General features: G+C 30.2%; 1 protein-coding gene across 2 annotated transcripts in view; it reads left to right on the top strand.

Moving 5' to 3' along the window:
• Nucleotides 1–14,178, top strand: part of LOC148236830 (ATP-binding cassette sub-family G member 1) — a 47,855-nt gene that overhangs the window by 18,479 nt on the left and 15,198 nt on the right. The window contains exons 1-2 of one of the 2 annotated variants that reach the window (XM_088182758.1): nt 921–1,222; nt 6,716–7,119. In XM_088182758.1, the coding sequence (XP_088038884.1) occupies nt 6,831–7,119 (289 nt within the window). In that variant the 5' untranslated portion in view covers nt 921–1,222; nt 6,716–6,830. Of the gene's footprint in view, nt 1–920; nt 1,223–6,715; nt 7,120–14,178 lie in introns of those variants that run through there. The other variant, XM_088182759.1, reaches the window with a different exon arrangement.

Here is a 14,178-nt window from a genome sequence, read left to right as displayed (position 1 = left end):
TCTTTAAAAGCTTAGTTGATAAAGTTACTAACCATTTATCTGCGACGCAAGAATTTAGTTGTGGTGTCAGGGACGTCATTTCAGTTATCGTATTTTTAATATTTTTATTTTATTAAAATTCATAATATTTCAATAAATGACATGCATTTTTTAATCAAATTCAAAAGGAATCCACGTCAAAAACAATGAAATCATGCCGTATGAACGATACATAATCGCTCGATTATGTAGCGTTCATATTACCAATTTTTATAACAATATTACGATTTGGAGGATCGAATGAAGCACAACTAAACCGAATTTTGACCAATAAGAGAGTGCAAAAAACAATTATCCCTTCTCAGAAGTCAAACATCCACGTCAAAAGCAATAAAATTATGTCGCCGCGCCGGCGCAGTGGTTATGTGGCGTTCATATTAGGACTTTTTATAACAATATTACTATTTAGAGAATCGAATGAAGCACATCTAAACCAAATTTTCTAAACCAAAATTGTGCCGTCGCCGTCGCAGTGTGAACGCTCGTTACCAAGCGTTCCCACTGCGGCGAAAATTCAGCGAAATGACATATTTTAAAAAATATTTTCGGGATAGATTTGACACTGTCTTTTAGATTTTCTTTGAAATTTTTTTTTGAGAATGTCTGGTTTTGTATAAGGGGTCATTTCAGTTTTCTTTAATATTTATATTTTATTAAGATTCATAGTGTTTAATTAAATGACATGCATTTTTCTGGCCAAATTCAAGGGGGGGCAAATGCTTCCACCTTCCCAAATGACGTTCCTGTTTGGTCTGCTTGTTTGATTAAAGCTAACTATATTGATAAATAGTTTCTTAAAACTATACTTATGCTGAAGATAAAATGTTGACGATCGCTTTCTCCGCAAGGGTTATTTTGTTAAGCACGAACCGAAGCAGTTTATTATCAGGGCGTCCGCTGAACGAGTCGCACGGTCGAGTCGCGGTCTCTCGTTCGTTTTGGTTATAATATCATTCATCAATAGTTCCCGATATTTATTCAGTTTTGTGTTGATAAAGCATTTGAATCGGTTCTATTTTTCTATAATAAAAAAAAAATTAGTCACGCGATCTTGAAATGATTGACAGTGAATGCACGTGCGCCCTCTTCCGAAGTGTGTTGTGTCAGTGACGTTCTGAGTTAATTCTGTTTCGTAGAAAATAGCGTTGAAACCAAAACAATGGAGATAACAACGGTCTGAACGGTGAGTTATCTAGTTTTGTTATCGCATTATTTAAACATATGTATAATACATTATTCTCGTGCAGTGCAAACCTCGTCTGTATCTAACCTACATATATTATGCTCTAAAACTTTTCCATATTACTCAAAATATACATTGCATTTCTATTTGTTTTGCTGGTTTTTATACCACATGTAAGAACAAAGTACACTTTATATGATTCATGTTTAAATTAAATAATTGTCACTGTATAAATCACGTCTATTCAAATTTTGTAGTAAATTGAAAAATAAACATAGTATTGTAGTAAAATTTTATGGTATATGTGTATTTTAATGATGTAAACAACATTAGGTAGAATGTTGTACTATAAGAATGTTTCTACAAATTATGTATTCAACTTCTGGCTTATACACAATTAATACAGATTTTAATTATGTTGTAACTAGTTAAGTATTATAGGGCTTATAATTTTTGGGTCAGTAAATATTAATGGGTTATTTTTTATATTAAATGCTATATTTTTTAAATAAAATGGTAAATTATATTTTACCCAAATGTTGATATTTTAATAGAGTACAATTAGCTCGGTAAAAATCTAAAATATTTTTCATACAAAAATCACAAATAATCTTTTTAATTGTATAGTATAATCGTTATGACGGGTTTACTATCCGTTTGTCAAAAAGTAACTGGCCATTTAATTTGTTAACATTGTAGTAAAAAAATTATTTGTTTTCCCGTATATTGATTCAAATATCTATACATTCTTATATGACGTCTATAACTAGATGTACTGTTTTTTATTTACATGTAGAATAAAACAATAATATGCTCTCATTTCTACAGAACAAAAATATGGAATTCCTATATTAAAAAACGTCAATCAGTATGAAAACCATATATCGTATTTAAAAGTAAGACTAAAATATATGATTTTCATTCCGACACGTTTTCTAATATGGAAATTCCACATTTTTGTTAAACAAATATTAAATGTTAAAAGAACATAAATTATTATTTTAAGGAAGTATTAATTAATAATGATTTTACATAAATTACTTTAATTTAAAAATACACAAAAAACTAATGTTTGAAAACACTACTTTAATTTACCAAAATTGTATGGTGTAATGTTTCAACAAATCGAATACTCTAAAAAATAGTATATATAATTCAAGCTATCTAATTAAAAATGATTTGGTAAATTGTAAAAATACAACTTTTGCTAAGTGTAGTGAAATATTAATAATTGTATATGAATTACTCATCTCAAATATTTGATGTAAATATTTTCTTAAATAATTGTTAATAAATTAAATTGATTCTCAAGGATACAATCTAAACGATTATTTATTATAACAGCTGAAAATGTATGTATGTATATTGACCTCGTAAACTTTGAATTACAATGTGAAAAACAGTATTGAAGACATTTTTTTTGAGAATGCATAAAACACCGGTTAGTCATATGAAACGGAATTACCTCACTTTGTCATTTGAGTTTTCCTTTCCTCGCTCTTGGTCGTCTAGAACAGGATTAAATACTAATTATCCGCAGAAATTATTAGCAGTGAAACTTTCACCTTTGAGTGTGATTGACGGAATTAGCTGGATGAGTTTTTATTTCTAACGTAGAATAGAGCATTAATATTTTTGTTACCATAACATAAAATATACATCATAATAATAATCAATGTGACGTTAGATACATTTAAATAATATATTAATTTATATTATATTTTATATAAATAATATATAACGCATTAATTATCGTATTTTAATCAATATGCAAGCAAATACAAATGCTTAATAATGTTTTAATTAACATGACACTAAAATATAATATAGAGTAGTAGTTATAAAGCCGATTTAATATATTGATAAAAATTGTCAGTCAAATTTAAGTTTTTTTAAGCCAGTAATTAATTGTGATTCGTATCGATTAATATTCACGTTCACGCTATTCGTCACATTTTTTATTAAATAAAAAAAATATGTAAAGTCTGACACGTAAGATCACTTCAAAATATTTTTTGTTGAATAACTCATTCACGGAAGAGTTCTTCTCGAGAGTCATAAAAATAAATTATTATACATATCTTATGAAAATCGTTATAAATACAAGTTAATTTATTCTATTTACCTAAGGACAGATAGGCTATGAATTTATATACATATACTAATAATCTTTTCTTCCTCTACATTTTCACCGAGCATGTATGATTTATCCATAAAAGTAACTGCTGCAAATGTCTTTAAAACACATCGACATGGTAATATTTGGATCGTTAATCATTGTTAGGATGAGTAACTTATTTTTTTCCCACTACGTCTTACGTGTTATTGTTTGTGGTTTTATTTTATTTTTAACATCATAACAATTGGAATGATTTTGATACATAATACCATTTTTAAAATGTATTAAGTATCATTATAAATTATTTTATGATTTTGTCCCACCTCTTTCTACGCTGTAGATTTTATAGCGTTTTTTGTTTAAATAAACGTTCTAACAAGAAGTTTGGGTTTCTGTAGATTGCTTTAAATGAAACTGAATGATGTAAAACACATCGATTTTTAAGTCACAAATGTAATAATTATAGAGTTTATCTTAAAGTTCACAAAAAATATTTTTTCTGCACTTTCATACACCATCTAGATACGTGTCATAAAAACTCCATTAAAAAAACATACAGCTCATACAAAATCAAGGGATAGATTTCAGGATATAAAAGTTCGATAAACCCCAAAAGGACAAATTCCGACATGATCATTAGGCCGATTTATACAAAATACCGTAAACTTTAAGCAATAACAATAGTTTGCTTCCAATTATATTTTTATAAATTAAATTTTGCCATTTGTGGACTGTTCCAAGACCTTTATGTGGTTGGTTTTTAAATGTCAATTTAATTACTAATATATGCTATGATCCTCAGAGCAAATATAGTTTTTTTATCTGCATTTCATTTTTATGAACTTAATACGCTATCAAAATAATTATAATTCAATCTTTATTACGTTTGCACGATATTTTTACAAGTTCAAGTTATGTTTAACCCTTGAAAACGCGAAGTTTCTCTATCACGCGAAAAAGCGTGAACGGACCGTAATGTGTATTTTTATCAGTAGAGCGTGAGCGTGGATCAATTTTATTAGTCATATTGTATTTGATATCTATATGTATGTTACATCGCTAAAGATTGCAATAAGGCATTGAATATGCTTTGCTTCACTGTGAAGTGAAGTGCAGACAACTTATTTTTGAACACTGTGCTCTTAAATCCATTTTTAATTATTTTAATTTATTAAAAAGACCTTACTCCTAAACAGTTAATGACGATTAAGATACGAAACAATCGCAAGATTGCTTCCACATTGGGGAAGGCCATCTGCATTTTTTCCTTGTATATAATTTTATATAGTTCCGTATGAGACAGAGAGTGCTTTTCTGTGTGCCTATAGGTTTGTCTCACATATACATGAAAAATCAAAAGTTTATCAGTATGTTTCAGGTCAACATATTCTAGGTATACTTTTAAAAATAGTTCAACGTCATGATGATTTTTTATAAATACCGTTGTACCTATCAGCCGTCATGGCTGCATTGTCGTAAGACTGCCTTCGGCATTTTACGAAGTCAATTTTAAGCTAAGTAATGCGATAGTTAAATACTAATTCTGCCATGTTTTCCCCTGAGTGATATCTTAGCTCAAGGTAAGTCAAAAATCTTTCATTTCGTAAACCATCTTCAGGGACTTCATATCTGTTAATGAAAGTCAGTTGAACAGTATGTGAAATGTAAGGAGTAGAATCTACCAAAAAGCTGAAATATTCAGCTTTTTTAGCATCAGTCACGATTACGTCCTTAATTAAATAATTTCCTCACATAAAGTTTTTATGTGAGGAAAAACATACTTTTTAATATGAGCCTGTATAAATGAATCAAATCTTGCTACTAGTTATAAAATACCAGGATAATTTCCGTTATTTAGATATCCAAATTGTGCATTTTCTGAATGGTAAGCATCTTTCCGTGACATGTCGACAGTATTGCTGTTCTGCTTTTATATGTTCATCTATCTTTAAATATAACGTTTTTTGTTAAGTATGTTAACATGGCATTCTTGTGCTTCTCTAAATTTACGTGTGTTTGAATAATAAATAAGTTTTGCAAATTATCAAACCTTTCATAAGATAATACTGTAGCAGTAAATGTAACTTTCCTTGTCTCATTTGCGGCAATTTCGCTTATTAACATACACAAAGATATGGAAATGTGCAATGAGAAGAATATTTTCTTTAAAAAATTCCTGCAACTAATTATTCGCTGTCCATGGCATCTGGGCTTCAGTTGTTGTGTCATCTGAATTTTATACGGGTGTAGGTGCAAGTCCAGATGCAAAATACGCCAAAAGGAGCCATAAGAAAAACCCAAAAGCTGCTAACGCTGACGAGTCTTCGGCCACACTATTATGCACAGGCATTACCTTATCTTCAAATTGTTCACTCAGTAGGACGATGAAATTGACCATTATGTTCCCATAAATACACAGTTCGTACAGAATTATTATTTCTGTAGAACAATTGAACAATTTTAACGCGTTGAGCAATTCATTTCGTGAATGTATCGTTGCAAACTAACATTTGACACTTTGAACACGCGTGATTATTGGCAGCTGTCTGATTTACAGTGCTGCCAACATAGGAAACTCGAATTAGATCAACCTATATATGAGTGCATGTTTGCTTTAATTATATTTGTATAAAATAAAGACGGAATAGCGTAGTCTGTAACGTCTCAGACTACTAACTCTGAGGTTGCGTGTTCGAGCCCAGGAAGCGGCACTCGAATTTATATTTAAAAATAAATGCATTATTATTAAAAAAACCGGCCCCAGTTGCAGTGAATTAATAAAATATATAACACAATAATTTACAATTATTAATATAGATATCACCGGATTCCCAGACTTTTTCAGTCTGGTGGTTAATACTTGTTATTGTATATATTCATTATATCTGATTGGCTTACTCAGTTGGTACAGATTTACCATATTGTAATGCATTGGGCTTACGACTATCAGTTAACAACGAAAGATTTATTTAAATAAAATCTACAATAATGCAATGGGAAAACCTGTCAAGTAATAAAATAAATATATTTAAAGAACCACTATTTTTTTTAAATCATGATTAATTAAGCTTTAGATATGATTATTTTATGGAGGGAGAAGGGGTAATCTTACAAATATTTTGCGCGAATGTATATTTTGGTCCAATTTTTTTTAATATTCGGCCCGAATATTGCTAAGCTTAGTGGCAAAATGCCGATGTCAAAATGTGAAAAGGCAAAAAAGTGCAGTGACTAGCAAAGTTAGGTTTGCATTCAACTGGCGAAGAATCGAAATAAAAAATCTGAGCTACACTATTATTCAATACCTTGCCAAATGTGATAAACGCGTTTGCGTCCTGTATAATGCAGCATTACAACTTATGTTTTCTTTTCAGACGATCCGTCGTCCGCTAGTCGTTTCGCGCAATTTCACCGTTGCGGAGAGAAGCGGTAGTTTGAAGGGTTATACCGCCTCTTGCGATCGTGACAGATCTCAGTGTGCGCTCGGAAATGGAGAAGGCGACCAAGCAGGAAGAGAAAGCAGCCAAGCCAGGGCCTCTGGTATGCTGTAGCCACAAGTCTTGCTCTTCCTTATCGTCGTCCGAAGCTACCACGTCCAGGATTATCATCAATCCGAACCTGGACGTCCAATACACCGACCAGCCGAACAACAACAGGTTCCACTTGAACCACAACCAGCTCAGGGAGCTGAAGCTGCCTAGAAGACCGCCGGTTGACTTAGAGTTCAAGGATATCAGATACACCGTAACCGAGTATTCTTTGGCGAAGTTCACGCGCAGTGAGTATTACATGTATACGCTTTGATAAGTTTTATCGTACATTGAACTCTTAATGCTATGTATTACAATGCAAGCTAAGATGCTTGATCGATTAGATATGAGGTCATTCGATTTTGTGTCGATCATACGCAATATGAATGACGATTGTTAAAAACGTATACAATTAGAGGTCGCCGAACCAATTGTCCGAAACGTATTCAAGGTAATATTTACCGTGTCAGTGTTACGTTAATTGTATAATACGAAGGAGAAATGGTTTGCTATGCCTGCAGTAATTTCGCAGGATTCTAGCAGCCATGGTTTAAGTATTATATTTGCAAAATATCTCTCTCTAAAAAACGAAGGTTGTATACTTCCCCCATTTTTTATAATATTTATATATTTAAGATTGTTTGTTTCTCGTTCACATAGTTGATGCATTTTCAAAGTCACATATTACATAATTATAAAAATATTGGCATGTTCTTTTTGCGGCACATGTTAAGTATAGTGGTGATAATGGAAGGTCAATGTGGAAATGAATTAACGTGTTCTAAAAAAATCAAATTTTAACAGAAGCTCTTACTATAATATATAGACAGTTACAAAGATAAATCTTAAGTAATTCACTATATGCTTTTTTTTTATATATATTTTTTATATACAGAGTTTGAAGCAAAAATATAATTCTGATAGTTGAATGCTCAGCTTGTAACATTGCAATATTAAATTGACCATGATAGAAGCATATTCGCCGTAAATGTAGAAGTCAGGACCACACAAGAGATTAATGACTTCACAATCAACTGCTTCACATTGCACAGTTCCGGTTAATCTAAAATCATTGGTGGCATATTATAAATATCAAACATTAAAGTAAGATTTTTCTATAATAAACCTAGAATTTAAAACAACTTGATTAATTATGTAACGTACTTCAATTGGCAGTATATCTTAACTCGAGAAATTTATTTTGTTTAACACTTGACTTTTACATTTATTGCTATTCGTTATAGGTACTTGTGATTTTTATTGAGAACAAACAAACACAACGAAAATGTTTGTCAATAAATTAAGAATTTTATTTATATTTATTATAGTTTTAACGTTAGAAGCTTTATATTACTAGAGCTGATATTCAACATAATATTAGAAATCATAAGACATTTAATCATGTGTTTTAATAATTTTAATATTTGATGGCAAATAGGATCTAAATAAAATTCGAACACATGTCTTTCAGGTATAAGTCATCGACTTATACCACTGGCAATGTAAAGTAATTAATGACATCCAGTCATAGTTATTCATACGCGCCATTTATTTGCTTCACCTAATTAAATTGCACTTTTCAAGGTTGACGCGAATTTCCGAATTAAAAGTTAAACAATCATAGCAATGTTTTGTATATTCTTTATTTGTTATTTATTATTTATAAGTTGCCGGACTTTTCTAATTATTTTTAATGACGAAGAACTAATTAAAAAAATAAAATAATTACTTTAGATACGCAAACAATCATTAACCAATTTTCTTGAAGTCATAAAAAAGTTACCCTAATAAATAAATGATCGTCAAAATATTATTACCTCATAGTGACACATTGGCCAACTTTTAGTGTATACTAAAAACATTTTTTCTACACATTCCTCAAAAAATCTCAATTTGGAATTACCTAAAAATTAGATAATCGTTTTCATAAGCAATTTTAAAGGGATGTCATGCATGTCGAAATCCTTGAAGTGGCAAACAAGAGTCATGGTTGACGGAAAACCATCCTTGAGTATCATAATAGTTCGCTGACCGATAATTTATTATAAATCATTATAAACCTGGCATTTTTAAAACGCATTAGCTTAGATTATCAAAACAATATATAAATACATATAAAACACAATCCTCGGAGGATTAAAAAATATATTTATTAATTTGTAAATATTCGAAATTCATAAATATATCAAAGAACGAGTTCATAAATATATCAAGTGCCTAATCATTGGAGCTATGACACATCCTTATCACACGGTTCGTCCTTTTTCGTTCACCGTATTTAATTTTAGTTGAGGCTCCATGGCCAAGGTCGCTTTTTATTCTAATGTCACCTTTCAATTATCGTAAATTATAATGGCATTGATATGTTTCAATCGCTGAGACCCATAAATATTTTAAATGTTTATGGGTCTCAGTTAATTATATAGACCTGTTTTATTTTTTTTCTTATTGAGTGCAAAAATAATTGCTTCACATATTTCTCGACGATAATGAAACAGGTTTTTTCATAAGGAGGATAATAATAATTCTCTTCGCCGTCATCAGGTGAACGCTCTCGAGGACCATGAAAGGAAAAGTGTGACCTTAAGATATATAGCGAATAAAATGAAACTTTTATTGATATTGCAATACAGGTCTTGTCTACGTGAGTAGCGCATTTTTGCAATATAAAAACCTGTAGTGTTTCGAAAATTCACGATCGGTTACTGAAAGAAGCTAGTTCGTTTAAAACCTGATTGATGTAAGTATGTTCATGTTACGACAGTTAAGGTTTATATAAACTAGCAACCTTGAACTTGATTAAGTGACCAGGCGGGGCCGAAAAACAAGTTTTGGTTAATTTTTTGCACAGTGATTGTTTCTTTGTTTCTGGCACGAATGATGCTTACTATATGTAATTCAAGAAACTATTGTATTCAATATTAAATACAAGATGATTCGTGAAAAATCTGAAGTTCATATTAGTATCAATTCAGAACGATAGCATAAAAATATTTCATCTGAAAAAAAATTAGAATATAGTTAACATTTTACAAATATACCATAATTCCGGAACAAACTTGGTCAATCCAGAATAATGTATATTGAATATAGTAGTTAATGTTATTTCTACAAAAATACTTTTATATAAATTTTGCCATCCTTTTTAATGTACGAAAACTATATTTGCTGAATAAACTCATCAACATAATAGATATACATATTATCATATCCTTTCTGTGATATAGTACAGTGGTACCTCGGTTTCCGTCGAAAATTCGTCCGAAAACAATCGTTGAAATCTGAAACCGACGAAAACCGAGGCAATTATTTTCGGGCGGGCTAGATGCTCACAACGAAAAACAACGTAACACTGCGCAGCGCATGGGTCGTGTACGCCGACGAAATCCGAGGCAACCAACGAAAACCGAGACAATTTTTTCGCGGAAAAAATCGATGATAAACGAGTCAACGAAAACCGAAGTACCACTGTTTATTTCTAGAAACAATTAATGTCAAAAATCCACAAATATAATTTTAATTTTAATAATCTTCAATAATAAAATAATGTATCTTTTGTAATTAAATAAAATTATACCCAAAATAAAGTGAGACAATGTATTTTTTATTTTATCAAATAAAACTTTCATTTAAATACATCCTATTTATGAATCGTTTCATTCAATTATAGAAAGAAAAAAATATTGATTCCATATAATTTGCTAATTCTGTCTTCTAATAAAAATGCTTCAACTTTTTAGTGGCAGCTTAAGCGATGCATTTTCCATTTTTAAATTGCTAAAAATATAATCAGTAGCTACAATCATAGTTTCCATCACTTTCACCAAGTCCAAGTTTATACCAGAGGTCGCATTGGCGACCTCTGGTACAGACCATTATTTATTAATGGATTATAAATTAATCTTATATAAATGTTATATACTATACATATTCTATAGAATCTGGAAGATCAGAATTTTAGTAAATAGTATTCACATCGATCACCTTAGATTAGATTTTCCTATTATATTTCTACTCTCATTTATTATAGAGATGAATAATATAACAGCCAACTAAATGAAACCGTAAATTAACCAATTTGACAATAATAAAAAAAAATTGTTCGGTTGTTATTAAATTGCTAATTATATTGTTACCTGAAAGTGGAGTTTAAAATGCCATTGATAATAATAAAAAAATTTAAATTAAAAATTTTACAGAAAATTTCTCCAGCGCTTGAATTTTTCCTGAATTGAAATTATTTACATACACCCGATTATTAAAACAATATGCTGCTACAAAATCGAGCAAGGATGAAGTTATATTTTTTGTTCTTGGAATTCTTTTGCAGCTGAATTCTGGCTCATGAGTGATACGGAATTGACAGCTGTCATTTTTTTATTGCCCGTAACACATAGTATGATTTTATAATCACTTCAATAGGAGCAGTTTTTCTGTTTTCAATCATGTTTTACATGACGGAATAATATTTTAGATCATTCAAAACAAATTTTCATTGTAACTGATATTAATTATATATTTTTTTCTCTAAAAAAGGCCTTCCGTATTGAATTTGAAAACCGTTTATCTAGTACTAGAGTTATCCTGACAGGCGTCCCACTAGGACGATTTTGGTCCCCTTGTGAATGAAAGATTTTGTATCCTGAATTTTATAAAAAAATAATCAGTGATTTTATTTCCTTTTTTGCGTGAGAATGTCGGTTCAGATTAATTTGTTTTAATTAATTATAACCAGAAAGACATTATTTTTTATCGCCCTTCTTTCTCAAGGTATACCTCTTATACACGTGCTTTAATAGCAGGTAAAGAAAACTTTGTTTTGCTTTGGGAAAATGTCATCAAGAATATCACCAATATTTGTTCCCCACAAAAGCATTACAGAATAAAAAAAACGTCAAACTAACTTGGAAAACCAATGTAAATAAAACTTTTTGTAAAGCTAAAGCTACTCGCTTTCAAATGTATCTATTATAGAACAGAAAAAAAGTATACTAAACATAAACTTCTCCTTTAAAAATTGATTTTCTAACCTATAATTTTAAATGCCTGTTTTTGGGTTACTTTCTAAAATATATAAAATACATACAAATCTAACAAAACATTTCGTTATACATGTCGTCAAATGTACATTAGATCCATCGGTACGTGTAAATAGAAACTCCAAATAATGATACCCGAAAGTAGTACGTATACTACTCATATCTTATGTTTCCAAGCCTTCCAGAAATTTGACTACCACTTTGGACATTGATTGAACTCAATTTTAGTGGCATTCGATCTTTATTGACTACTTTATAGATTTTAATTTGCGGTTTGTCTTCTACACAAAAACTCAGATTTATTTTCTACAACCATTTTTAGCATTAGCGAACATGCGTCACCGTATATTCGCCAATGAACACGTCACTGTAACATTATGTTACGGTAGCATACAATTGTGCAAAAATTGTTGTTTCATAAATTCCACAATTGTAAATGCGGTGTATTTTTAATTTTTTTATTCATGGAATATATTCCAAAAGAGCTATAAAACAGTCAAGCTCACAAGCTAGGTAAATCACGATTTTTTTCTATGTCCCCCTAAAATTTTGATAAATTAAAAATGAAGATTTAAATATCATTTGAACCCGTTAATTAGTAATTGACTCAAAAACTACTAGTAACTTAATATTGAATAATTAATTATATCCCCAATATTATATAGTAAATAAGTATCATATATCAAATATAAGTCACTGCATATCCTCAGCTATATAATAGTATTTCATAAGATGGTTTTGCTATGATTTTCTGTGACGTATAACTATACCACTTTTGAATATTTTCATAAACGGCAATATTAACCCATTTGGAAATACGGCTAAATACCTTGGCATGACCTTGGACACCAAACTGCGTGGAAGGAACATGTAAAAAAGCCATATTGCTTTATGGGAAGAAACTCCAAACAATCAATATACAATAAAATCTAGATATAAAAATCCTGAAACCAGTTTGGGTCTACAGCATACAACTCTGGGGATGTGCCAAACAGTGCCGTATTAAAATGATTAAAAAGTTTCAAAATAAAGTGCTACGAAACATTATAAATGTTCGCGACAGAGACATACATCGTGGCCTAGGTGTCGAAAACGTCGCCAGTGCTATAAAACGTTTTGCTGCTAAACATGCACGTCAACATCGAGACAGCTAAACTCCTCAATGTAGCAATTTGAAAAGACGGATGAAGAGGACTAAGCCCTACGAACTGGTCTAGTTATCATTTAATGAAACTCATTTACTATTAGTGATTGTAAAGTGTAGATAGAACATAAAACTTTTGTTTAAGAACATAAATTATTAAACATAGAATAATAATAAATAATATCAATAAAAATAAAAGGTTGAATTAAAAATTTAAAGTGATTTAAAGACCATATTGTACAATATACTGTTTTTAATATTAATCATATTGGATTGTAATCAAAAGTGATTAATATTACAATGTTGCTAGTTTGTGGTGGAAAACGATAAAAAATAATAAGTTCAAGTTCGCTTTGGTTCAACGACCGAATAGTAAACGTCATTTAAATCAATCCAATTTCTCAATTGCAACAAAATAAATGAATAGACGAACAAAGAACTTGACCCTTATTATTGAACTTGTCCGATTGTCCGATCAGACAGGCAGACAGAAAATTTACATACGTAATTGTTGTCAATTACTATTACGAAACTCAATAAATAATCATAATCATTTCTAGTGCTATTGATCCGATTCAATGAACGATTTGCGATAACGATATCGTCGCAATTCGTTAACGATTAACATAACATAATATAAAAAAATACATATGATCATAAAATTATTTGATAAATGCATTTTAAATTTGCGTTATTCGTTTTACATGATTTATAATATAAAGCTTTACTTTGATGGACATTTAATAGTACTGTCTACTCTCTAAAGATGTTTTTAGATAGTGTGCGGTTTATATTAGTGACATGCTAAAACCATGGAAACAATGTTTTAGTGTAAGCAAATACCACAAGCCACAATAATATAATGTATGTGTCAAACATATGTTACTTTATTGTAAACATTGAAATCCCTTTGTTCAAGTATATAAATATTCGTACAATAATTAAATAATGTATTTTATAATATAAAAACACTATAATTTTGATTTAAATAGTATATTAGTCATTTTTTCAGATCTTTGGTCGCTGTGATATTAGTCTGATTCTTGCTGTTGATTGTTTTCAAGCCCTAATCACGCTCGCATATTTTGTTAAAAACTAGGTGACACGCTATCAGAGACAATTAA

The sequence above is a fragment of the Plectrocnemia conspersa genome, unplaced genomic scaffold (assembly GCF_051122295.1).
Source record: "Plectrocnemia conspersa isolate PC_06_02 unplaced genomic scaffold, ASM5112229v1 ptg000003l, whole genome shotgun sequence".
NCBI lineage: Eukaryota > Metazoa > Arthropoda > Insecta > Trichoptera > Polycentropodidae > Plectrocnemia > Plectrocnemia conspersa.
This window is presented reverse-complemented; position numbering and strand designations above follow the sequence as displayed.